Source organism: Agelaius tricolor, unplaced genomic scaffold, assembly GCF_023055355.1.
Source record: "Agelaius tricolor isolate 1412-34295 unplaced genomic scaffold, bAgeTri1.0.p SCAF_10, whole genome shotgun sequence".
Lineage (NCBI taxonomy): Eukaryota > Metazoa > Chordata > Aves > Passeriformes > Icteridae > Agelaius > Agelaius tricolor.
The window spans coordinates 20,532,409-20,558,073 of NW_027269270.1; the positions used below are offsets into that span (position 1 = coordinate 20,532,409).

The 25,665-nt window shown below is 59.9% G+C and overlaps 2 protein-coding genes across 3 annotated transcripts in view; one reads left to right on the forward strand and one right to left on the reverse strand.

Moving 5' to 3' along the window:
- The window catches only part of CDK5R2 (cyclin dependent kinase 5 regulatory subunit 2), a 37,284-nt gene extending 20,164 nt beyond the window's left edge, over positions 1 to 17,120 (reverse strand). For both annotated transcript variants that reach the window (XM_071435135.1, XM_071435134.1), the window contains exon 1: positions 9,884 to 17,120. In XM_071435135.1, the coding sequence (XP_071291236.1) occupies positions 15,977 to 16,939 (963 nt within the window). In that variant the 5' untranslated portion in view covers positions 16,940 to 17,120 and the 3' untranslated portion in view covers positions 9,884 to 15,976. The remainder of the gene's footprint in view (positions 1 to 9,883) is intronic.
- On the forward strand, positions 3,470 to 7,788 carry FEV (FEV transcription factor, ETS family member). Its single transcript, XM_071435136.1, has 3 exons — positions 3,470 to 3,588; positions 4,546 to 4,620; positions 7,218 to 7,788. The coding sequence occupies exons 1-3, from the start codon at positions 3,537 to 3,539 to the stop codon at positions 7,727 to 7,729; spliced, it is 639 nt and encodes a 212-aa protein (XP_071291237.1). The 5' UTR covers positions 3,470 to 3,536; the 3' UTR covers positions 7,730 to 7,788.
- Positions 17,121 to 25,665: the final 8,545 nt, after the last annotated feature.

Below are 25,665 nucleotides of genomic sequence, written 5' to 3' on the forward strand. Positions count from 1 at the left end.
ATCCCAAGGTGCTCCCTGCACCCAGCACATTGCTTCTTCCCCCTCTCCTCCTCCTTGTCTTCTATCCTGCTCTGGCACCCCAAAGCCCTCCTGGGGCACAGGCTTTTGGTCCTGAGGCGCTCCCCACACCAAGGACAGGGATGCATGGTGCAACAGTTCTGAGTGCCTCAGATGCCTGGGCTCCCTGATGCCCACCCTGCTAAAAGCATGCTTGGCTCTGAGAAAGGGAGTGTCCCAGGAGGCTGCTGAGAGACTGGGGGTCAGCCTGTGCACGGCGCTCACCCAGCAGTGTGCAGAGACCCCAGCCCTGGTGTGTGTGTCAGCATGTGCATGGGTGTGGGTGTGTGTGTGTCTATGTGTGTGTTGTGTGTGTGTGTGTTGTGTGTGTGTATGTGAGCTGCACACAGCTGAGCACACACGTGTTTCCCTGCATGCCCCCTCTCCCCTCCAGCCCCGGTGCTGCTGTGCAGAAGACCCAGCCCCTGTGTATCCCCATCCCACATGGCATCCCGGCTGCAGAGTGCCCCCCAGCCCGCCCCTGTCTCCTCCGTGTCCCCAGTGGCCCCACCCCACCGGCCGCAGGGCCTCTCCCCCAGCACAAACACATTCCGGCACACCTGGCCAGGCGCAGCCAGCCCAGGGCCACGTCAGCTCGGCTCCGCTCCACACCGCCGGCTCACAGGTGAAGCTTTCCCGGGCACTGCACACAGGGCTGTGATGGGGGAGTAAGGGTGGGCTGTGGGGGTCATTGCAAAGTCTCGGGTTCTTATTGCTCCACCTGGGGTGGGAGGAGAGCACTGGAGTGGGGGGTGGGGGGCAGACTGCCTCTTGCAGCTGGAGGGACCTGCAGCTGCTTCCAGCTGGGTGTTCCACATGTCTGGGCTCCATCCCCAGTAGCCCCACAGATCTGGAACCTCATCTCCTAGATCCCCCTCAGACCCACAGCCCAGTCCCTTGTTCCCCCATGGACATGAGCCCCTATTTCCTGGATTTCTCATATACCCTGCCTTCCTCATCCTCTGGCTCTGCTCCAGCTCCCCCATGAACCTGGGGTCATATCACTCAGGTCTCCAAAGCTCCACATGGACACAGAGCTTGCCAGCTTTTAGGATCTGACATTCTCTGTCCTTCTGCACACTTCTGACCCCAGATCACTCAAAGACCCCAGTCCCCTCACATCCCACTTTAAGCCCCCCACCCACTGGCTTTCCCAGGGACCCAGGAATCTCCATCCCCAGTGCCCTCCAAAGCACCCCCTTCTCCAGCCCCTGCAACCCTAAACCCATTTCTGAGCCTGATCCCTACTGCACCCCCTCCCCACTCTGGGCTGATGCAATGTCCCTCAGCCCAGACCCCCTCCATGCCCTCCACTGTGCAGTTTGCTGGAGCAGTATCATGGTCTCCCCTTGGGCTGCGAGGAGAGGACAGGTGGTGGGTCAGGCACGCCCCCACCTCACCCTGCTGTCTCCGGGGCTTGTTTTCCGTTGCCTGCGGTTTGTTTCAGTGACTCAGGCAGCGAAAGCAAGTCTGGGAGGCTGCGGAGCCACTGCGGGGAGAGCTGCACCTTGGGGGGCTGGGCAGGAGAGGGATGCAGGGAGCAGCCAGGGCTGCTGGGCTGTACAGAGCTGGACGCCCCACTGGGAGGTTCAGGGGAGCTCAGGAGACAAGCTGGGGGAAGAGAAGCTTTTTAAGGGCTGTTACCTCCAAACAGGATTGCTGGGGAATTTCTGGGGAATACCACGGTCTCTGCTCGTGTCTCCCCTTGCCAGCATCTGCTCTTTGTCCATGATGGAGATGGGCAGCAGAGGTGGAGCACCTGGAGCAGAGGTGGAGCTCGGTAATCAAGGCACCCCCTGTTTCCTAAACCCTTTGGACACCCCCTGCCAAGAGGAGTCACCAGCTCTGTTGGGCTGTGCCACCCTGATTGAGCATCGCTCCCCTTGGGCTGCAGCTTCTTATGCAGGGCAGGCACTGTAAATAAAAACTGTGAGTCTGGCATGGCTGTATCCTGATTTCCATTAGGTCCATATCTTGTAACGATCACTTTCCAGAAAGGCAGCTAAATCCAGCATGAGAGCTCATCCTTTTGCCAGACATCAATGAAATGCTCCAGAAGAAGTTGTGAGCTTGGCTGTACAGTGTTGGACTCATGGAGGAGAACTGGCGACAGCTGCTGGCACACTGCCTGGCTGCCTCAAGCTGTGGGATCCTGTGGGGGGTCCACTCCTGACCTGGGGGACAGAGACTGACAGCACCCCACAAGTGCCTATAACAGGTGGGGCCATGGGTGACAGGGAAAAACCTGGCCAGATATGCTTTTTTTTGGAGCTGGTATCACTTTTCTCCATAAGTTTCTCCATGAAATGTCCTCCTGTCTTCAGAATGTACCCAGCACTGTCCAGGACAAGCAGATGAAGATGGGGCCATCCTGGTTTGTGTGGGTGTTGGGGGTTACCCAGCTTCCATGGATCCTAATAAAGATGTGCAGCAGGTTGGGACAGGGCTGGGTGCTGTGGGATGGTCACAGGCTTAACTGTCCCTGGGGCAGGGACTGTTCAGGAGAGCACAGAGGAGCCAGGGAGGTGGCAGAGCTGTGGGATGACCTGGTGCACCAACTGCTGGAGACACACTTACCCACCCCAAAACTCTGGGCACAGCAAAGGAACCCCGTGACCATTGTCCTGGAAGTGGAGAGTGCTGGTGGGGACTCCCCTGGCCCACCCCAGGACTCTGAACTGCAAGGAGCCCCCAGGACTGTGCTGATGATGCTGGAGCTGGGGAAGGGGCAGGCACGGACCCCCAGGGCCAGCAGCACGGCAGCTCGGAGAGCAAGGGCCGGGGGGCAGTGCCGGAGCTGCTGCCGGTGCCGTGCAGCAGGGAGCGGGCTCCGGGGCGCTGCGGGCCCATCGGGAGCGGGCTCCGGGGCGGTGCCGGTACCGGCCGATCGGGAGCGGGCTCCGAGGCGGTACCGGCCGATCGGGAGCGGGCTCCGGGGCAGTGCCGGTACCGGTACCGGCCGATCGGGAGCGGGCTCCGAGGCGGTACCGCCGATCGGGAGCGGGCTCCGGGGCGCTGCGGGCCGATCGGCGGCTCGGGAAGGGAGGTGCTGGTGGGAGGCCGGGCCCGGGCGGTCTCCAGGCAGTGGCCGGGCCCGCTCCCAGCTGGGATGTCAGCGCCGTGTTTGCGAAGAGTTAAGGAGGCGGAAGAGGCAGGAAGCGGCCCGAACCGCTCTCCATAGAAACCCGCGGCCGTGATTAAAGTCTGATGCGGGCCCGATAGCGGGGGGAGGGAGGGGGGGGGGGGGCAGCGCCCGGTTTAATTACAGCGGAGGAAATTGCTGGAGCCGGGGCCCCAGCCCCTGCGAGTTGCCTGGAAACTCCCCCTTCCCCCGCCTCCCCCGGCCCCTGCCCGTCCCCTGCCCGTCCCGCTGCCATTTATTCGCCATCAGCTGCTCCCTGATAAAGTGGAATAATAATAATAATAATAGGGGCAGGAATATTAAAACATGCAGCCCGCGGGCCGCCTCCACAGCTGCCATGAGACACGGCACCGGAGCGGTGCCACTGCTGCTCAACATGTACCTGCCAGGTACGGGCGGATCCCTCGGCCGCTGCCCCACCGCAGCGCCGTGCACCGCACAGCACCCAGCCCCTGCCCACCCTGTCCCGCTGAGGCCCTGGGGCTCTCCTCTGCCCCATCTCCTTCCAGCGCCCACCCTGTTATCCCCTCTCCCTCTGTCCATTCTCTCTTCCTGCCTTCCAGCACCACAACCATCCCTTCCTTCTTCCTTTCAGCTGCCCTCACAGCTTTCCATACCCGCACACTCATCTTCCCATCCTTCATCCACCCACCGTCACCCTGTCCTTCCATCTCTTCATCCACCCTTCTTTTCTTCCAACCCATCTTTCCACCCTGTGCTTCCATCCATTCTTCCACCCCACCCACTTGTCCCTGCATCCTCCTTTCCATCCCGGGTACCAGCCAACCCCTCCATCCACCCAACATCCCTTCCATCAGCCTGTTTTCCCATCATCTTATCCATTACCTGCCCTTCCATCCATCGATCTCTCGCACTTTCTTTCCTCCACCTGCCCACTCACCATCGTCTCTTCTGTCCTTCCATCCATTCACCCATTTCCTTCCTTCTATCCATCTGTCCGTTTATCTATCCTTTCCCCAGCAGTCCACTCCCCAAATGCCGACAGACATCCTTGCTTCCACCCGCCGCTCCTGTCACCCATCCTGCCACCCACCCGCCTCCTCTCCCTCTCCCCCTGCCCCACACCTCTCTCCCTCACTCCCTTTCTCCTCCCTACCCGAGCCCACGGGATCGTCTATTCCTATTTAAAAGCTTCCCCGGCTGGGTCGGAAATCGGATTTCCTTTTTCCTGGACGCGTTTCCTGGCTTCGCCGCAGCGGCGGGGCAGGCAAGGGGGAGCGGCCGGGGGCTGCGGGGACGCTGCCCGCGGGTGGGCGCTGGGGTGTCGCGGTCCCGCCTGGTTCCAGCCCTCCCTCCACACCACCCGCGTTCCTTTTTTCCCCCAGATCCAGTCGGGGAAACTTTGTTCAAAGACGGGAAGAGCCAGGCGTGGGGGTCTCTCAGCCCCGGCGTGCAGAAAGGTAAGAGCACCGCTGCCCCTTCCCCTGGGCAGGCCCCGCTTCCCCCGGCCAGCACGGAGCGGGGACCCCGGGGCACTGGCATTCTCTCCCGCCCAGCAGCCAGCTGAGCCCCTTTCCCGTCCTTTGCCGGGCACTGTCCTTGCAGGACACGGCCACACGGAGCCCCCGTTCCCTGCTGCTGCCAGTGCCTCCGGCTGGGAGCATCCCGCCGCCACTTCCCGCGGGGACAGCGGCCAACCCCGACGGTCGGAAGCTCCCGTCCGAGGCATTAGAGAGGAGCGGGGAACGCATCCCCCCGAGCCCCGCAGCGGGGAGAGTGCGGGGTCCTAACTCCGGTCTCCCGGGAGCTCCGGGACATCCGACGGGAGGGAGCTGCCAGCCATCCCGGGAGTGGGGCGGGCTAATCCGGGCTCGGGAGAGATCCGTTCCTGCGAGTGCAGAGGAGAGTTGGGACATCATTCGTGAGGGAGCTGCCAGTGAAGCATTGGGGCACGGGAGTGATGTGTCCCCGGGAACCGGAGCCATCCATCTGGAACAACCCGCGTAGGGGTCATGGGCATTGGCCAGCGCTGACCAGGGAGCAGCCTGGAGCTCCCAGCGCTGACCAGGGAGCAGCCTGGAGCTCCCAGTGCTGACCAAGGAGCAGCCTGGAGCTGCCAGCACTGACCAGGGAGCAGCCTGGAGCTCCCAGCGCTGACCAAAGAGCAGCTTGGAGCTCCCAGAGCTGACCAAGGAGCAGCTTGGAGCCTGCTTGGGAGCACGGCAGCACAGGGGGTCGTGGGGCCAGCACTGTGGTGTTTGGGCTGTGTAGCTTGTCTGTTTGCTAGGAGGCAGGGACCAGGGACTCCTCTGAGCAGGAAAAATGGAGACCTGGTTTAGTGGTGGGAGGGGTAGAAAGATGAAGCTGGGGGAGCCCTTTTGCTTCTGCACTGCAGACTCTGCCCAGCCATACTGCAAACACTGTGCTGCAGTGAGAGGGATCCTTTTGGACCCTGGGTATTTCCTTAAGGAGCTCTCAGGTGCATTATCATGTGCTGCACCGTGCAGCAGGCAGGACTGAGCCTCACCATCCCACCCAGATGCACCCCCCAACACCTCCCTGACCTCCTTGCATGGGGTGGAACACCCACAGGTGGGAGATAGCTGCAGGCCAGGGTGGGGCTGTGGTGATGGAGAAGAGGCAAGGGCTGCAGATGCACACTAGCGAGGAGAGATCCCCTGCCTTGGTCCCAGGATGGGGAATTAGGAAATACAACACCTTGGAAAGACCTGGGCTCAACTACCTGGATCGGGACGTCTGGGTGGGTTTTGGTGGAATGGGAATCAATTTGGAATGCCTGTTCCCTGCTTCTTCTAGAGCGAGATACAGGGAAAACCAGATAAAACAAGCAGAACAAGATTTTTTTTTTTTTTTTTTTTTTTTTTTTTTTTTTTTTTTTTGGTGGGAAATGTAGCAGAGCTGTAGGACTTCTTGTTGCTGAGGTCATAGGTCCTAAACCTCCATCAGGTTTAGGATGATAATGTTAGAAGAGCACAGGGATAACTGCAAAGGCACATCCTCTGCTCTGGAGAGAGAATGTGCTGCAAGGACTGGCATCAGGAGCAGGGATGTGCAGGGGATGCTGCTCAGAGGAGGCAGAGTGGGGTGCCTAGGAAAGTGCAGGGCTGCTCTGCAGGGTGGCCGGGTCCCAGCAGTCGGATCCCCCTTGCCCAAAGGTCCAGGTTCCCTCTCCTCTCATGCCCTCTGGCCAGACCCGATGGAGCATGTCCTTGTGCCTCACCATGGGCGTGTCGAGGTGTGCCAGGCTCCAGTGTGTGCACAGCCTGGCACAGGGGCACCATGGGCACCCACTGAGGAAACTCCTTGGTGCAAGCTGCAGGTGCAATGGCCATGGCTCAGGAAGGACATTTTTCCTTTGGAAATAAGGAACATCATTGATGCCTGATTCAAAGCCACAGTAGGCCATGCTCTGTCCCTGTCTCTTCCTCCCCTACACCTATCTGTGTCTCTCTGGGGTGTAGTTCAGATGAGTGTTGCTCCCTGACTTGAGTTGACCATGGAGACATCTATGAAGGGCACAGTGTCCCTGGAGCAGGGGCTGTGAGACCAGCCCAGTTTCCAGCAGACATGGCAGTGGGAATGCTTGTGTTGGGATGGGTCTGGGTTCTGCCAAGATAGGTCGGTCCTTTTTGGGGCTGCTGATGAAAGAACAAGGCCATGTCCTCCCACAAAAACAAACAAGCAGGTGTTCATCCTCAGTGGTGTGTGAATGTGGGCAGGAGGGATGGGGAGACTCTGGATCCAGACCCTCTGTAACCTGTGTTGACCTTTGAGCACTCCTACTCCATCTCAAGGTGCAGAGGTATCTTCTCCTCATATCTGGGGGTGTAGGATGGGGTTGGGATGTTGCAAAGGAGACATAACCTTGTTACCACCTTATGTGTCTCTAAAGCAGGGAAGATGCAATGAGGTGCAGCCAAGACCTGGGTGTGGGAGAGGGCAACGTAAGAGCGGGTCAAGGGGATTGGGGCACATCCTGTCCCTCACCTTGTGCCCTGGGAAGGAGCTTTAACCTCTCTGGGGCCCGGCCTTGCAGGCAGCGGGCAGATCCAGCTGTGGCAGTTCCTGCTGGAGCTGCTTTCGGACCGGGCCAACCTGAACTGCATCGCCTGGGAAGGCACCAACGGGGAGTTCAAGCTGATCGATCCCGACGAGGTGGCGCGGCGCTGGGGCGAGCGCAAGAGCAAGCCCAACATGAATTACGACAAGCTGAGCCGCGCGCTGCGCTACTACTACGACAAGAACATCATGACCAAGGTGCACGGCAAGCGCTACGCCTACAAGTTCGACTTCCATGGGCTGGCCCAGGTGTGCCAGCCGGCCACCCCCGACCACGCCCTCTACAAATTCCAGGGCAACCTGGCACCGCTGCCCTTCTCGGGCATCTCCAAACTCAACCTCATGACCTCGGGAGTGACGCCGGCTGGCTTCTCCTACTGGGCTGGCTCCAGCCCGTCCCTCTACCCAGGGCACGGGCTCCAGCCCTCAGCCTCGTTCAGCGCCATGGCAGCCTCCCACCTCAACAACATGAACAACCATTACCATTAGGGGCCCGGCTGTGCCACGTGGATGCTCCATGGCCCTGGCAGCGTGGGGCTGTGGATTTGGGAAGCTCAGCGGGGAGGGGTGGGGGATGGGATTGTGCCCTGCTCTCACTTGCCCCCTTTTATGTTTGGTGTGGTGTGGGGGATGGGGGGTGCTTGCAGGATTGCTGGGTTTGTTCTCTGATGTGGGTGGCTGGAGGAGGGAAGCCATTTAAATTTAAGATGAGGAAGTATCCATGATCCTTGGAATGGATGTGGATACCTAAAGCAGGGTGTGAATGGAAGGAAAAACCACAGGCTCCTCTCCTGGCAGGGACATTGCCCCACATTTCCTTTGCAACGTGCTGCCCATGACATGAATGTCCCTGGCTCTGCCTCCAGCCTGTGCCTGCCCTCCCATTCCCTGCAGAGAGGAGTCTGGAGCTGGGGCCCCAGGGCAGCTGTTTCCATGAATGAGGGTCCCACTGAGCGGGGACAAGGAAAGGGGACCTTCCCTAACCACTTGGTCCCCTCACCTTTGTCTCCAAAGGCTTTGTTTCCTCCATCCCTCCTATACCTGCTGCCTGAAGGTGACTTCCTTCAGACCTCAGGAGAAGCCTTGCTCTGGAGAGCAGATGCTTTCTATGGGTTCACTCAGACCCAGGGCAGAGTTCTGGGGTTGGAGGTGCCAGGGACAAGTGTGGGGCTCACTGCCAGGTCTCAGGGCAAGACCAGAGCCTGGAGGCAGCATAGCCTGGTCTCTGCAGCTCTGCCCTCTCCCCAGTGCCCAAGGATCACATCACAGACAGTCCCTGACACCCTGCACATGAGCCGGTGTCCTGCTCATCACTTTAATAATGTTCCAGTTTTACTCCAGCTTTAGCCTCTCACATGCAGGGCTTGGTGGGACACCCTCCATAAGTGGGAACATCCCCAGGGACAAAGCAGCATGGGTGGTGGAGCAGAAGAGGGGATGACAGCAGGTCTGGGAGCCCCAGGCACCAAGGGGCAGCCCTGAGTCTCTCCCCCTGGGTTCAAGGAGCTGCCCCCATCCTCTGGAGCAGGACTTTGGCCCAGTGGATGCGCAAGAGCTGGGCACGCTGAGCTCCGCACTGGCCGGGGGGTGGGGTTGGTGTTCAATAAAACAGAGAGGTGCTGTCACCTGTGTCCTCTCCTGTCTGAAGGGAGCTGGTGAGAGGGGGAACCACTCAGCAAATCCTCTCCCATCTGAGCCAGAACACCTTCAGGGCTGGGGTGGGAAGGACGTGGCCGTTGTCTGCATCATCTTTTCTCCAGGTGTCACCTCCAGTTCTTACAATCCCCAGGAGAGAGGACAGAGCTGGAAACCTCTGGGTTACCTGAGACTCCCCTTCAGGAAAGCCACATATGCTGTTCTCGGGCTCCCAGGCTTGCCTCAGGGATCAAACCAGCTGTGCAGGGGGAGTCATACAGCTCCCCAGCCCAGGCAAGGAGTGGTCAGCCCCCACCTCCTCTCCCTTCATGCCCCAGACCACAGCAGTTCCCACATCTGGGGGCTCCATGCTGCCCCTTCTGCAGCCCTCCAGGGTCTGGTCACTCTCCAGCCTTGGTGGCATCTGCTCCAATGCATCCTTACTGCCCTAATCAGCTTAAGGGAGTGGGATCTGATGTCAGTGTGTCCTCTGGGGAGGGCTCAGGCTGTGAATTGGGGGGGCTGATGCTGCTGGCAGAGAACCCCTGAGAGCGAAAGGAGTTGCAGGGACTGGGAGGGGACTGTCCCTGCCTCCAGGGTTTCCGGGTGTTGCACAGACTGTTCCCAGGCACGGCAGGAGGTGAAGCGAGGGGAAAAAGGAGTCGTTACCCCCACGCAACCAGCGCCGAGGCAGGCTGGAGACATCCCCTGCCCCCCAAGTTTCACTTAGCAAGGGCAAAATGGGGGAAATGGCCACAAGTGGCCCCCTCAGAGACGGGGCAGAGGCTGTGCCCTCGCCGGGGGAGCTGCTCCGGGGCTTAGGTAACTGCGTGACGCAGGGCAGGACGCGGATTAAGGGATGTGGGTCACTGGTAGCTCCTCCCTTCCCCCTTCCCGTCCCTCTGCCGGGGTCTGCACCAGGGAAGCCCAGGTGAGCCCGGCCCGACCTTGCAGCCCGGATCCCCGATGGACTGGAGGCGGGACACGCTAGGGAAAAGGGGGACTTACCTGTTCGGGAGAGGGAGGGCGGCCGCACACACCCGGAGCAACAGGCTGAGCTGCGGCTCGCTCCGCTCAGCTCCGAGCCCCGCTGGCACCGTCCCAGCGCTCTGTCCCCTGGGTGCCACCGTCCCAGCGCTCTGTCCCCTGGGTGCCGTGCCAAAGGCCGGGCACCAGCCCTGCTCTCCCCGGGGACGGCAGCCGGGAAGGAAGCAGAGCGGGGGACACCCATGCGGGGCTGCACCAGCGATGCTCCTGCCTGCCTGAGGATGCAGCCGCGGTCCCCATGGCAACTCGAGATGCTCCCATCCCCAGGCTCCACTGGGAGCCACCTCCCCTCACATGTTGAGTTTATCGGAGGGCTGAACAGAGCACCAGCTTCACCCAACCCAGCCTCCCTCCTCCTCCTCCCAGAGCCCCGTCTGACCCAATCCACCAGCAGTGCTGCTTTCTGCAGGTTTCCTCAGTCACCAAAACCACAGGCTCGGAGCAGACTGCAGCAAAATCCTGCCAATGGGCAAGCAGGACCGAGCCCAGCACAGCTCCCCCTGGAACACCATCCCTGGCCCTGGGCAGGGGTGCCCAGCCCGGGGGGCAGAGGGGCAGCACCGTGTGTGGCTGTGGGGTGCACCAGCTGGTGAGGAGCCCATTTTGTGTGGCTGAGAGCTGCACTCAGTGCACCTGTGGGCTTCCAACCTGCCTGAGGGGAGGCCTTGGGTGCCCTGTATGGGGTGAGATGGGGAACACAGTCCCAAGGGGCTTCAGCCTGTGCTGGGAAGACTGAGGGAGCAGAGTACATGGCCCAGCAGCTTCCTCTGCTGCTCTGTGGTTAAAGGAAGAAGGATGATTTTTTTTTCCCACGAAAAAACACCCCAACAAATGTATCTTTGTGTCTGGCTTTGCTCAGCTGGCAAGAGGGCTGCCCTGACCCCAGCCTCTTGCCAGCATGACAGGGGGACCTCTCCAACTCCCCCAAAATCTTCCAGTCCCCCCATAATGTAGAGAGGGAATGGATTAGTCCCTCCCCTATTTTAGTGAAGTCATGTTGCCACTTGTCTTCATTTCTCATGCTGGGAAGAGCCTTTGCAGTACAGCCAGGCCATGTCTGCCCTGGGGGACACAGTCTTCCTCCCTGCCCACTCCTGCACCCTCTCCAGCTCTCCTAACTCCCACCTCCTTCCTTCTCTCCTCATCCCAGCTGCACTGGCTCCTCAGCCCCCTACACCCGAGCTGCTGACTCACATCCTCTCTCCAGACACCACCTTCTCTTGGCCTGGCTCCCTGCAAAGTGCTTCGTGACTTAGTGTGGCTCAGCCAGAGCCTGCAGGTGCAGGCAGCCAGGCTCCAAAACCCCTGTGAAGTCCCTCCAAGAAAGCAACAGGGATGCTTCCAGAAGATGCTCTCTCCCTTGGCAGTGTGCTGAGGGCTGGGGCTGTAGTGCCCCCATAAACCCAAACCTCGTCCCTGCTGCCACCTCCTCTCTGGTGCCCATCAGGGGTGGCCAGGGAGAGTGTCCTGGTGCTGCTGCTGTCCAGCTGTACACTGAGACCTTGGTGTGGGCTTTGCTGAGGGCAGGAAGGCTGGATTAATGCACTAATGCCAGATTATGCTCTAATGCAGGCCTTCTGATGAGGGAGCAGTCCCTGTTCCAGCCAGGGGACACTCACTCCTTGGGGCAGACTCCCCACATCTGCCCTGGGTCACAGCTGGGTTCTGCCTGGCTGTCCCCTAAGGAGCTAAGTCCTCAGAAGTGACAAAGGACTGTGAGACAGGCAGGGGACCCAGCACAGGGAAACCTCCACGCTCAGCTCTCAGTGAGCTGGAGGTAATGACCCAGCCTCTGCAGCCCTGGCCTTCTGCTCTGCCAGGCTCTGTGGCAGAAGGATCAACCATCCCAGCAGGGCTCCAGGGCAGCCAGGTCCCCTTCCTCACCTGCCCCAGCCTCCTGGCACTGAGCTGTTCCCAGTCTGTGCCCTCATTCCCAAACACATCAGCCAGGCAATGCCACAGGCCGTGCTTTGGCTACAGTGGGAACCAAATTGCTGCCATCCCACCTCCCTCAGTCCCATGCCTGCCACCGGGCCACCCTAGGCACAGGCAGAGCTCTTGCAGCCTTCCACCCAACCTGGATGTGTCTTCCCTCAAATGAGACCCTGTGGCAGCATCCTGCCCCTCCCTGAGCACAAATATCTCATCAGCCAATTTAGTCTGGGATGCTCTGGCTCTCTCTGCCCTTGCTGCCATCTCCCTGGGCCATTTTGCCCCCAGGCCCCCGTGAGCAGCTGTGGCTGAAGTGCCACAGAGCAGGGAGGTGACCAGAGCCCTGCCCCCGCCAGCCATCCCCATTTCAGCAGGGCAGCAGCAGCCAAAGCTGCAATGGAGCCAGTGCTCCAGTGGCTCCCACAGAGGCAAAGAGAGACCTCCCACTCCCATCTGCCTCGAGGAACACCATCCAGCATCCCTGCAGGGAAATGAGGAAAGGCTTTGCAGAAAGCTGGGCCAAGGCAGGTCCTTCAGCAGCCAAGCAGGTGCTGGGTCTGCATCATCCAGAGCCTTTTCCTCCCATGGAGCATCTCCAAGTCATTCTGGGGGATGATGACAGCTCTTAATAGCTAAACCACGGCTTCCCTGCTGTTTGTCTGACATGGAAGAGGCATGGCTTGCCAGGTTGGCTGCTCCAGCTGCCTGTCACCCCTGCCCCAGTGCTATGGCCAGCTCATCCAGCCCACGGAATTTGCTCCACAGACAGAGCAGTCAGGCAAGGGAGGTCCCACAGAGCTTCTTCCATGACTCCAGACAGAAATTCCCTTTTTCATATGTGACTATGCATCCTTGGGATCCACTGCCACCCAGGGTGCATCCAAGAGCCCTTTGCACCTTTGGGAAGGAAGATAAGGGTGCTCTGGCCTGAGCAGAGACCTCCCTGGGGCAGGAGGGGCTGAACCACTGCGGGCTGCAGTACCAACCTCTGCTGCTGCAATGTGGAGCAATGGGGCACCCAGTGTGAGGCATGGAAAGGGGATGTGCTGCTGCTGGAGGAATTTCAAACTAGGAAAGCACTGGGACCCCTCACCTGGATCCCTGCAGTGACTGATCACTGATTTGGCCCTGTTGCTCTACCTCCAAGTCCCAAACCCAGTGTGAATCCTCCCATCCCTGCAACCCCAGGCACTGCTGGGCCCTGTGGCTGGCACCACTGGGGGGTCTCAGTCCCTGGCTGGGAGGGTCTCAGTCCCTCACTGCTCCTCAGGGAGCACTGCAGGCATCACAGGTTTGGACACGAGCTCTCTCCATTCCCCTTGCTGCTGTCCAACAGCTGCCTCCTGAGTCCAGACCATCAATCATGCAGCAGCACAGGAGTCTGGCATGTCAAATCACAGTTTTAAAAAGGGGAAAACCAAGCTCTCTAGCCTGAGATTCCCACCCTCAGTACCCAGCCATTTTGTGTTCTCTCTTTTGCTTTGGGAGGAGCAGAAAACTCCCAGACAAGGTAAGATTAGTGCTACCCCTGCCTTGCTCCCCCCAGCAGCTCTGTGAGGTCCTCTGGGATAGGGAAAACCAGAGACATGTCTGTCTGTCTCCCTCCCTCCCCCCAGCAAGGCTCTGGCTGAGCCAGTGATGCATATTTAAATGCATGGGAGCATCTAAGCTCCTCTCTCATTCCTTGACATTTCCAGAGACTCCAAGCTGTCTTCAATTACCAGTCTGCAATTAGCTCTTCCTAAATCCCCCAGTGAGGCCTAGGACTCTTAATCAATGAAACACAAGGGAGGAGGGGAAGGACATGGCCTCACTGCAGCTGGAAGCAACTTGAAAGGCTGGGGCTTGAAGCTGGAATAACCCTGTGAGTGTCTCTAAGGAGATCTGTAGGGTGGGAAAATCCTCCAGTGCTGGGAGGCTGTTCAGCTCCAGGAGGAGACTCCATAAAGCCCTACAGCTGGGAATAGAAATCACATGTTTGTGGACAAACACCACAGCTCAGGGTGGAAATAGCTGGTACCAATGGCTCAGATGTTACCCTGTGATGCAGACTACCTTGCTGTATTCATCTCACTGTGCCTCAGTTTCCCTCTCTGCAAAACGCTGGTACAGGAGACTCAGGGCTCTCCCAGCAGCCCTGTAGGAGCTGTAAGGCCCCAGTTCCACCAGTTGAAGCCAGAGTTACCTTTCCCATGACAAGATGTGGGCATGGCCAAAGTTGGGGTGGGTTGGGAATGCCTTGTGGCCCAGAGAGCTCACCACAAGGTCACCTGAATGTCTCTCTAAAGGCACAGACAGGAGCACCCATGAGGAGAGGGAGGACAGGAGCAGCGTGGGTCTCGTTGGGTTCACACAGCCACGGAAAAGCCTCGCACAGCGCCCTGCCAGGTCAGCCCCGTCACAGGGACATCTGTGCTGTCTTCCTGGCAGCACAGCTTTGCCTGAATGAGCCAGATTGGGCCTAATTAGCAGCTCTGCTGATGCACACAAAGGTAGAGGGAATCCAGCTTACCCTCCATGACCTGCAGAGCCAGCACAGCTCTTCCCAGTGGAGGGGAGCCCAAATGCCTGGCTCAGAGGGGCTGTGAAACCCTGGATGCAGACCCCAGCCATAGAGCATGTGCAGCAGCTTCTGCTAAAGGAGGCCTGGAAAATTCAGCACCCTGAAGCGTAGCAACCAGTTTTATAAAAGGCAAAGCTTTCCCGTGCTCCACCCCTCTTCCCTGGAGGTCTGCAGAAGCACAGAGCTGGTAACAGGGATAGCAGCTCAGCTCCCACAGCCTGCTGCTGCTGCCAGGAAAAGGGAGCCCAGCCCTGCAGAGCAGAGGTAGGGAGAAGTGAGGTGAGGGAGGGCATAGCTTCAGGAAAAAGAAAATTAAATTTAAAAAAAATGGAGGTGACATAAACTGTGGCATCCTGTTCAAATTCGGTGTGGCAGACAGGCACCAGGAAATTTCCATCTGGAATGGAGGAAGCCAGGAGAGATCACAAGGGTCCAAGAGACACTCAGGTGGACCAGAACTGGCCTTGGGCACAAAGAGGGGTGAAAATTTGACCCCCAACTCACACCAGGGAGTAAAACCCCTTTGGGAACCAGGGCCCCCCATCCCTCTTGGGGAAGAGTGGGTCATGACCAGGAGCTTGGGGTGTTACCCCGATTGCCCTTGCACCCCACAGCCCAGCAAGTCCAGGAGCCACCGCAGGCCCATCCAGGCCACCTCTTTATTCTCCAGTGAAGCAAAGCAAGAGGAGAGGAGACCCCCCCCCCCCCCCCCCCCTCCCATAGCAGGCCCCTCCGTTTGGGCACCCTAGGCCTCCTCTGGCACAGACCCCTCTTCCCGCAGCAAGCCAAGGACGGGGAGGCATCACCCCCTGTTTCGGGGGGCACACGGGGGGGATTTGCCCGAGAGGAGAGGCGTGGGCACCCCCCCTTCACCAGCGGCTCGAACAAAGGGGTTTGCGGGCGGCTCCCGCGGGGTGAGGGGCAGCGTCACCCATGCTGGGGGAGGGGGCCCATGTACCACACGTGGGCCGAGGGGGGCGGGGGGGAAGGCATCGCCCACAGAACCCCCCCAGCCGTGCCCGCAATCCCCTCCTTTGTCTGCTCAGGCGCGGCAGCTCCAGCACCACGGACAGCGCCGGGAGCGCTGCGGAGGCGCGGGGCGGCCCTGCCCGCGCCAGGGACTCCTTCACATGCACCCTCTACCCGGGCACCCGCCACACCCCAAAACCCCCACCCCGAGCCCTCCTGCCCCCGGCCCCCACATCCATTTTTTCACCCCTTTTTTCTAGAGAAACCGCATCCGGGAGCCTCCGCTCCTCCGCAGCCTCCCCCTCCCGCCCTTGGCCAAGGAGGGAGGGGCAGCGCTCCCCCTCCCCGGTCTTCGCCGCCGCCTCGGAGCTCCGGAGCGCAGCCCCCAGCTGGGGTCGGAGGCGGGGGAGGAGGGCAGCCGGATCCGGAGCAGGGAGGGTCCAAGCAGCGTCTCCGTGGAACTGACGGCCGGGGAAGGGGGAAGGCGAGGAGAATGCGGGGGCAGGGGGGGGAATCCGACAGTCCTTCGCCTCCCCCGCCCCTCGGTGCGCGGCCCCTTCCGCCCCCGGCGCCGGGGGCCTGGTACCTCCCTAACGGTCCAGGCTGATCGTCCAGTGCTTGGACCCGTCTCCGCCCTCGCCCTCGCTCTTGAGGTCCTGGAAGAGTTGCGTGAAGTAGTGCGGGTCCGCGTTGATTCGCAGCATCTTGGCGCTGAGGCGCTGGATGATGCCCAGGCAGCGCTCCCAGAAGCGCCCCTTGTCTCCCTCCACCAGGAAGGGCTTGAGCGGGTAGGAGATCTCGTTGCCCATGTAGGAGTAGGCGAGATACAGGCAGGTGAGGAAGGCGGCCTGCAGCTCGGCCTGGCTGCCGATGTCTTCGCCCCGCAGCGCTTCCCGGCACAGCAGGTAGACGAACACCAGGTTGGCCGGGGTGATGAAGCCCTGGTCCTGCCAGCCCTGCAGCAGCAGCGAGCGGTCCACGCTGCGAAACCACGAGATGAGTTCGCCGGGGCTCAGCTCCTTCAGGCGGTAGCAGCGGCGGCACACGAAGTCCCCCAAGCAGCGCAGCAGCTCGCCGGTGGACGCCTGCACCACCACGCGGCGCGGAGATCCCGCGGGGCGGCTGCCGGCCGGCGGCGGTGGCGGCGGAGGCTTTCCCCCGCCGGAGCCCGGGTGCAGCTCCTGCGGCGCCGAGGGCACCGTGGGCACCGGCACGGCCAGCGGGCCCGGCTTGGCACCGTCGGCCGGCCCCACCACCGACTTGCGCAAGTTCTCGCGGTTGCGCTGCACCACCAGCGGGTCGGGCTGGCCTGGGGCCCCCCCCGGGGCCCCGCCGCCGGGCTTCGGCGTCACCTTCTTGGTGCTTTTCTTCTTCTTGGCCGAGGCGGCCACCAGCCGCTTCCAGGTGAGCGCCGAGATGAGCACGCCGGGGCGCTTCAGCCGGCTCTCGCCCTTGCCCGGCACCCTTCCCGGCGCCTTCTCGGCCAGCAGCCCCCCGCCGCCGCCGCCCTTGCCCGAGGAGGCGGCGGGGGAGAGGGAGAGCACCGTGCCCATGCTAACGCCGAGCGGGACGGGCGTGCGGGGGCCGGGGCGCCGGCACCGCCCATATGAGGCCGGGAGCTGCGGGGGAGGCGGCCCGCACCGGGGCCGCGGTGCCCGAAGATGCTCCGCCGCGCCCGCTCTGGGCTCCGCGCCCGCCGCTGCAGCCAGCCGCGGCCCCGCCGCTCCCCGCCTCCCCGCCCGCAGCCAATCGCCGCCGCACGGGGCCCCGGTGCGCCCGCCCCTCGCCGGTGGGCGGCGGGGGGGGAGAGCGCGGGGTGGCTTTGCCCGGCGGCCGCCGCCCCGGCGTGACCTTCACCGGTGGGGGGCTCGTTCGGTGCGGCCGCCAGGGCGGACGGGCTGGGACCTGCTATGCTGTCACAGACCCCATCCCTTTGTCTGGGGAACGTGGGGGGGAGCCCAGGGGACAGGGGGCACGGAAAGGGTCTGGGGAGGGCTGCTGGACTCGGCCGTTCCTGCCAAGTCCTGCTGTTTTCTTACCTACAAGGAAAGGGATGAACCTTCCCAGACCAGCAGAGACCCCTGGCCCAGGGGTGCTAGGGGTACACGGTGGGGAAGAAGCCTCTGAAAATGCTAGAGGAAAGGCTGAGGAGGTGTGAGGATCAAGAAGAACGGGTGCTCAGAGGGAAGCTGGAGAAGGCTTGGGGTGGGTGCAAGGCTGGCTGTGACTCGGCAGCCAACATGAAGGGCTTAGCCTTGGTGGCCGAGCCTCATCTCTCCCGAGAGCCAGCCCAGCCCTGGGAATGGCTCCACAAGGAGTCAGAGGGTGCCACAGGGAAGCACTCCCATGACCTGCTGTGCAAGCGTGGGGTCCTTCACCCACCCTGCCTCTTCCCACTCAGCTGTGGAAGGGAGATTTACCACCAGGCTGACAGTCACCAGCATCAGGCAGCAGTCAGGGACCTCAGAGAAATGGGACAAGACCACCTCCATGTTCCCAAGGCAAGACCAGCCAGCTCTGCTGCCCAAAGCTCCCAAACCCACAGGGAAGGAGGGGAGGGAAGAGATGCTGATCTTCTGCATCATTGCAAATGGTGTGCAATAAACCAGCCACGTGCATGAGCATAGCTGCTGCTTCTCCCTCTATGGAGCAGAGCACGCCATAGATGTTGCTGCCTCTCTGCTCCATGCAGGAAGATCCCTCTTGTATTTCTCATGAGCTGCAGCCCTGATTTCTATGATTTCTACAATGGGTGCCAGGCATCCATTAAGAGCAAAACATCCCAATTGCAGGGACTGCTCCACAAGTGAAGCGCTGGGAGAGGCAGCTGGAAAAGGTTTCAGGGGGAATGTCTCAAGGATGCATTTTGATACAGCATTTTATGTGTGAAATGAACACATGTTGTTGCCAGGATGTAGCTGCTGCAGGATGGATCCAGGCTAACGGGCGGTAATGAATTATCAGCTGGGAGGAGCTAAACCAGCCCACCCTCTCCCCTCCCCACTTCCTCCTGCACTGCCGATGCTGGAGGTGTTCGCAAAGAAAGCGCAGACTCGGAGCCATGTTTCAGGCTTCTAGACTGGCCTCCTCATGCTTGGGGCTGACTTGCCCCTCTGGGGGCAGGGGAGAGGCTGTGCCCTCTGGACCATGGCAGGGAAATAGAGCAAAGTTTCATTCCCACACATCCTGCACTGTGGCCAGCTGCTGTCCCTGCAGTGGCATCTGCAGGGAACAGGCGCGTGTACACACAGACCCTCAGATGCAGAGGTTTGCTTTGGGAGTGGCCAGAACCAAAGTGGATCTGGGCCAGCATTACCTACTCGAGGCCACCTTAGGCTGGGCTGAAGTAACTATGAGGATTTGGTAAAGGGGTATAAATACAGAGGAGGAAAATCAGGACAGGGTTTGTGATGACCATTAAGTCAGCACCTTTAGATATACATAGCTGGTTTCAACCTGGCCAAGAAGATGGAGAAGCCCTAGGGAGGAGATAGGAGGGAGCTTGTTGTCTTTGCTCTCTTTGCATGTTTAAGGATCTTCTGGTGTGCACATGTGGTCTCAGAAACCCAGAGCTGAGGTGGGTTTCAGGTGAGGAAGCAGAGACCTTTCTGCATACTACTGGCTCCTGTTGAAGAAGGCTCCACAAAGCCTCCCCCATGCTGTGTGAGCTTTCCCAAACTGGCTTCCCAGAACTCATTCATAAAGGTTATTCCTGTTTGGCAGTGATGAGCTGGACTGCACAGCAGAGGCCAGAGAATTCCCCAGCCCTGGCTGGGTTTGTGGCTGCTGCACCACTCTGCTCAGTGTGCGTGCACCTCCCACCACTCCCAGGAGGAGACATTTGGCTGAAGCCTCTTTAAAAATCCAGCTCAGGGCTGTTTAGTGATGCAGCTCGAGGCCTCAGTTATGAGCAGCACAGGAGCTCCAGGGCATTATTCCCTTCTTGCTTGCAGCTTGTGTCCTGCTGCGGCAGCAGCTCTGGGGCAGAGGAGGTCAGCAGGCCCCTAGTCCTTCTCCAAGACAGCATTGCTGACAGTGGCAACAGCTTCCTGCAAGCACTGTGGAATTACCCAAGCCCCAAAAGAACAGCAGGATGTTTCTTACGTGGGTAAAGAAGCAGCTTTGCAGCTTACATGGGAGGCAGCTGCACTTCCATGTGAAAGAAGAGGATCTTTTCCCCACGCTTTGGTTTTATTCTTCAGGCTCAAGCCCTGAGGCTGGCAGGCAATGCTATAGCACAAGCTACATCCCTGAGACCATCTCTTCTTGGCCTCTTTCTTGGTCAGCTGGTAGAGAAAGGCACAAAGCAGGAGGGAAGGGCAGCATTTCCCTTCCCCAAGGAATTTGGGTTCCCACCCCAGGTAGCAGCAATGACATGCCCTCAGACGAAAGGGAGGAATGAGATAGATCTTCAGGCACAGTCAGTCTCACAGCTCTCAGACTTCTGCCCTTGGCTAAATCTTCACCCAGGTAGGGTGGATTTGTAGGGGCACTCTTGGCATACACAGATCCTCTGTGTCTAAGGGTCACTCTAGCAGGGCAACACATACTTCAGTGACCTGCTAGCACCAACAAAGGGATGCTTTGTTGTCCAAAACCCTAATCTGGGCCATGTAAAGGGGTATCCCTGTCCAGAATCAGGGGAGTTCCAGATGGGAAGTTGGAGCACTCTGGTTCCCAGCACAGCTGACTGGGCTCTAGGGATGGAGACTGGTGGGAAGACAGCAGCACCAGCGGAGAGAAGCTGGTGTAAAACCAGTCCTGTAGGCAGTACTGTAAAAACTCTTTGAGAGAGCTAGCAGTGACCTGTGGGATCCACACAGCTCCCTGCAGGTGCCTGGCAGTCTCTCTCTCTGCTTCACCTGACCTGAGCCTCCCAGACACAGAGCTGTGCAGCTCTGCCTGCTTGGTGGAAATGGGGGGCAGCTCAGGCCTTGGCTAAGCTCATGCTAACTGCCACATCCTCTCCAAACTGTCCCTGGCATGATGATCCCATGCTGGGGCTCTGGCTCAGAAATGCATAAGCTCTCAGCCTGGGGCAGGGCAGCTCTCCCAGCACCCCCACAACATAAAAGGCATTTTGGAGGGTCCAGAGCCCCCTAGTCAGCTTCCAGGCTGCTGAGCTATTGGACACAGGCTTGTGATGGGTCCTGGCTTAAAGCAGTTGGCACGTCCCCCTGCCTGCTCCAGAATGATGAATGAGCATGTGTTTGCTGGCTGGCTAGAGCTGTTCTTTAATAGCTCACTTGCTGCGCCGTGGTCTGTCTGTACTGGCAAAGGCAGGCAGGGAAAGGACTGTCTCCCTGGCAGCAGCTGGCCAGCCAGCTCCCGCACTGCCTTGCCCATGGAGATGGAGCTTGGTGTCAGTACATCCCTCAGTGAGCAGGTCTGACAGCCCTGATGCTCCCCCTCCCCAGGCTGCACAGCAGACAGCTTCCAGCAGAAGTCCTGGCTGTGCTGGTAGCCCTGGAGCTGGGAAGCCTCAGAGGACCTGGCTGGCAGGATGTCTGCAGAGCCCAGGGAGGACAACTGGCTTGTGCTTCTGGGCACCCCAGCGCAGGCATCTCTCCCTTTTCCATTCCTGGTTATCTTTCACCTGTCTCCTATCCCTGTCCCAGCCCTCAAGGGCAGGGGGCTATAGCTGTGGGTCCACCACGGCTTCCCCTGCAATACCTGCCTAGTGTGGCTCAGGGTGGGGAGCAGTGCCCACCTAGGGGGGCTGGAGGAGCTTGTGCAGCCCCTGCTCTGCAGTCAGCCCTGGATTCACGCAGTAGAGAGAAGCAGAGCACACTCAAGTCAAGCAGCCCTGTTGCAGCCCCTGGAGAGAAGCTATTTTTGTCCTGCCATTTGCTGAACGGTGGTGATGGGAATGGCTCAGAGAGCTGGAGAAATGCAGCTTCTCCGGGTGGAAAACATGCAAGGCAGAGGCGGGCTTGAATCCACATGAAAACACATCTCTGCTTCCTAATCTATGGGCAGAGAGATGGGTCCAACACTGGGCTGCTGGTGGAAGAGGCAAGGCAGTCCTTGCTGACTGAGGGGTGAGGATGTGGATTGATTGCCACCAAGGCGATGCTTCCAGCCCACATCCCTCACAGGATTGCTGCCACTAAAGCCCTTAGGGAAAGAGCTCCAAGCGCTGAGTGGAACAAGAAGGGATAACAGGGAGGCACGAGGTATCGCCATGGGCTGCTCAAATGCCTGCCAGCGCACCTGTAAGGTCTTGTGGCAGGAGAAAATCCACACAGCCGCAGGGGGATAGAAGTTGATGAAAGGCTGATTATCCTCCCTGCAACCAATTCAGGCTCCATCAGGAGTCCCCTTCTAGCTCAGCGCGGGGAGGTGACGGTGCTCTCTGCGCTGGAGCCCCGAGAGGCTGAGGCGGAGGCGGGCGCGGTGGCGGCTCCGGGGGGCTCGGGGGTGGCCGGGCCGGGGCTGCGCTGCCCTCTCGCGGCAGCCGCCCCCGCAGCTGCTCCAGCGCCGCTCGGCTCCCCCCGTCTCCAGGATGCGTCTCCAGCGGCTGTGTGCCCAGCCCATCACCGTAATTCCTTGCCTCCCTCCGCTTTGGGGATACTGGCTGTCAGGGGCTCTGGCACAGCTGCGGGAACATCGCAGGGCTCTGAGGGAAAGCGTCTGGTTGCCCATTTGGTGACTGATTCCTTCCTGCTGTCTGTCACCTGCAAAGACCCAGCACCTCCCGGCCCGGCAGAAGCTCGGGGCATCTCTGGGGTCTCCTGGCAGTGAAAGGGCTGAGGGCTCTGTGCTGGGGTGGAAGGGATGCCACAGGATGCTCTGTGTGTGCGGAGAATCCTGGGGGAAGAGGACAAAGGGAAGCATGGGGCAACAAAAGCATCTGTGCAAGTATCCTCCTGGGCAGTCAGCAGAGATTTATCCAGGATTGTGTAGCTGCTGGGTGTTGAGCCCAGGACCCCTGGTTTCTAGGTGAGAGCAGTTGCCGCATCTCCCTGGCTGGCAGGAGCTGAACAATCCAGTCCCTCGGCATTGCTTCATCTGGCAGACAGGCAGCTGCCTTGCTTTAAGCTCTCCTGCAGGCACATGGGACACTCAGGACGCCAAGGGCAGGTTGTGGGGGCACAGCTGGCTCTGCACCAGCTCTCCTGCTGCTCTCTGCCCAGGCTGTGTGCATGTGAGCTTCATGCTTGCAGCAGCGTGTGCATCCACAGGTCAATGCTGCCTCAGCATTCCAAAGTGCTGGAGCCTCCCAAGCGCTGGGATGAGGCTGCATCCCCTGGATCTGTTTCCAATGGAGACTGGGAAGGCAAAGCCGTAAGCTGCAGCTCTTGGGGTGCCTTGTCTGTGCCTGGTGGCCAATGGGACTCGGTGACACTGCGGGGGGGCTGGCTGTCCACCAGGTGGAGCTGCACCCCACGTTTTGGTGCTGATGGGGTGGCCCTGGGCCAGGCCCGGTCTCTCGCTTCTTTTTCCTATCCTGGCAAGGAGGGACCCTGGCTTTCTCCAGCCCTCCACGAAATGTACATGTGAAGGACAAGAATGCTCGTCATGTCAATATGCTCTGACGACAAGTGCTGACCCCCACTAGCCCCACTTGCCCAGCAGTAATTGCCTGCTTGCAGGTAGTCAGTGGACATTGACACATTTTGGAAGCCTTCTCCCCAGCAGCAGCTCAAGGGGACTTGGGAGATTGCCCTCAGTGGTGTTCTGGCCTCACATTTTTCCAGGGCTTGGGGCTGACTACATTCACTGCGTGGAGGATGGGGTGAGTCCCAGCTCCTGCCAAGCTCTCCATGCAAAGTGGATCTTGCCCATTCCGTGGGTCCCCAAGGATCCCCTGACCCTCTGGAGCTGCTGCTGGCCAGTGATGGAGCATTCCAGGCTGTGTGCCCTGTGGCCCTGTGCTCAAGGTGCATCTGCTCAAGCACTGTGAGATCAAAAGGACTGTGAGGACCTATGGGAGAAGAGCCTGCATTTGCCAGTCCTCAGCAGCCCTACACCAAGGACGAGCAGCCTGAGATCCAACTGCCTTAGCTTTGAGGGGTTCAGGGGTAATTGTTTCAGCGATGATACCATGATAGCCCCCAAAGACAGTTTGACACCCACCAGACTCCTCTCACAGCCCCAGACCTGCCTCATGAAGCTGGGACCTGAAAGATCCCCCGGACAAGCAATCCACCACCTTCCATATCAATCCACCACACCTTCCTTTCTCCCCTGGTGCTTGCCAGTTCCATGAAGGGTTCCTTCCCATCACTGATTGCTCCTCATTTTTCCATGGCTCCCCCAGTGTAGGGCTGGGAAGGCAGGGTGCTGGAGAGGGTCTGTCTGCCCTCGGCCATGGCCAGGCTGGGAGAGTCTGCTCCTTGCCTGGTGGGATGCTGTCAAGCCTGGTCTGTGGTGGAAGCGAGGGAGGCAGCTGTACAGGAAATAATCACGGCTTGTTCCAAGATTAAATCACTGGCGGGAGTGCGAGAGAGGATAAAAGGAGCCGTCTGTCGTTAGAGGGAATATTAACCCGGCAGCGGCTCGGGAGGGGGGAGAATTTTATTCCTTCCACTTGCTGGCTGCCAGGCCCGCTGTGCACACAGGGCTCAGCACTGACAGCATCTCTCAGCAGGACATGTGCCCTCCCTCCCCAGTTCAGCCCTCGTCATGGGCCCTTTTCCCTCCCTGCTCCAGGAACGTAAGCTTCTTTGAGCAGGGGCAGAAGAAAGATTTTCAGAGAAGTTGGGAAACTGAGGCAGGGTCATGCTGCATGTCTGACACCACACGGAGGCACTGAGCCACTCTGTCCCTCTGTGCATTGCTGTTTGCCCTGCCCAGGCCAGGTCTTCTCCCAGCTCCTGTGGATGAGCTCAGCATGGCACAAAAGGTTCTTGTTTGGTCTGGCCCTTATCAGGGCCCTGCCTCGAGGCCCTTGGGCATGGGAGCTGGGCTGGAGCTGGAGCAGGTGAGGCCAAGGAGCAAGGGACAGGGCAGAGGGAAAACAAGACACCAGCTGCAAAGGGGTGAGCTGGCAGGGAGATAAGATAGAGGGAGAAATGCAAAATATGATGGGTGGCAGGTGGGAGGAAACGTGGGAAACTACCGGGCACCTTGGCCAGCTGGGAGACACACTTAGCAGGTCAGACCCTTTGGGGGTGCCAGCGAGCCGTGGTGACAAGCTCTGCTCATGTCCTCTCACCCCCCTGGGGCTGGGATCTGCTTTCAGGTCCGTGAGTAGCTGAGATGGGACCCCAAGACGCTGTGCCCTGGTGAGCCTCAGCTACTCCAGGGCTGTGTGGGGACTGAGCAGGGCCCTGGAGAGCTGTCACAGCCCTGCTGCTGGGGTTGCTGCAGGGAGGAAAGCCATGTTCTCTGAGCCAGATCAGGCCTGCATTTTACAGGGTCCCCGTGCCAGGATAAACAGCCCCATGGGGTTCGGGGTTTGCAGCAAGTGGTTGATGAAAGCCTGTGGCCCTGTGCTGAGGACTTCCTTCCCTTTGAAGGAAGAGTCCTGGCAAGTTCCCAAGCAAGACGGTCCCAGCCCCTTCCCCCTCATCTTTTCTTTCCCCTCACAGCCCATTCCCTCTCCAGCTGAGGCCTAGGCTGAGATAAGAAGATGAGCTATCCTTGGCTGCCTGGTCCAGCCTGGTGCTACCCCACAGAGTCAAGCCCTTGCTTCCATGCAGGTTGAAGCCCCCAGTGTTCACCCTTCCCACAAGTGGAAGCCTGGCTGTGTGCAAACTACTTGAGCCTGGTCTGATTTTGCCTTGCCAGCCTCCTTTATTATCCTGCTCCTTCTCTGGGAAAAATCATTTGAGGAAGGCCAGTGCTGTTGGGGGCAGCCAAGGCAGCCATTCCCCCACCAAGGCAGCAGAAACAGTCAGCATGCACAGCTGCCTCCTCAGCATCCACAGTCAGTGCTGGCAGTGCCCATGGGTACTTGCTGCTGGTTGCTGCCCATCTCCTGGGCCCCAGATTTAGCCATACCTGCCAAGGGAAGGCTCCCATGGCACCAGGCACAGCTGAGATCTGCAGGGTGTGCACATCCCCAGGACCCCCCGCAGCTCCCATCCCTTGTGCTCTGGACAGAGGAGCTGGAGTGGCTGGAAGCCCTGCAGGCTGCTCCAGAGCCCAGTGCAGGTTTGCAGCCGGGCAGGTTTGGCCCTGCTGCACACCAAGCCCAGCGAGCCGCCGTTGCCAAGACGCTGCAATTTCCAGGCCGACATCAAAAAGCAGCTGGGGATTGGCTCACACACGCTCCCACACAGCACATCCTCTCTGCTTTATGAGTGATGTTTTACAACATAAGTGCTGCTAT

Bases quoted from the DNA above. Each gene is read 5' to 3' on its own strand.
- FEV (XM_071435136.1), top strand. From the start codon at position 3,537: ATGAGACACGGCACCGGAGCGGTGCCACTGCTGCTCAACATGTACCTG. The intron at 3,589-4,545 runs GTACGGGCGGAT...TTTTTCCCCCAG, and splicing joins GCTCAACATGTACCTGCCAG to ATCCAGTCGGGGAAACTTTG. The intron at 4,621-7,217 runs GTAAGAGCACCG...CCGGCCTTGCAG, and splicing joins CAGCCCCGGCGTGCAGAAAG to GCAGCGGGCAGATCCAGCTG.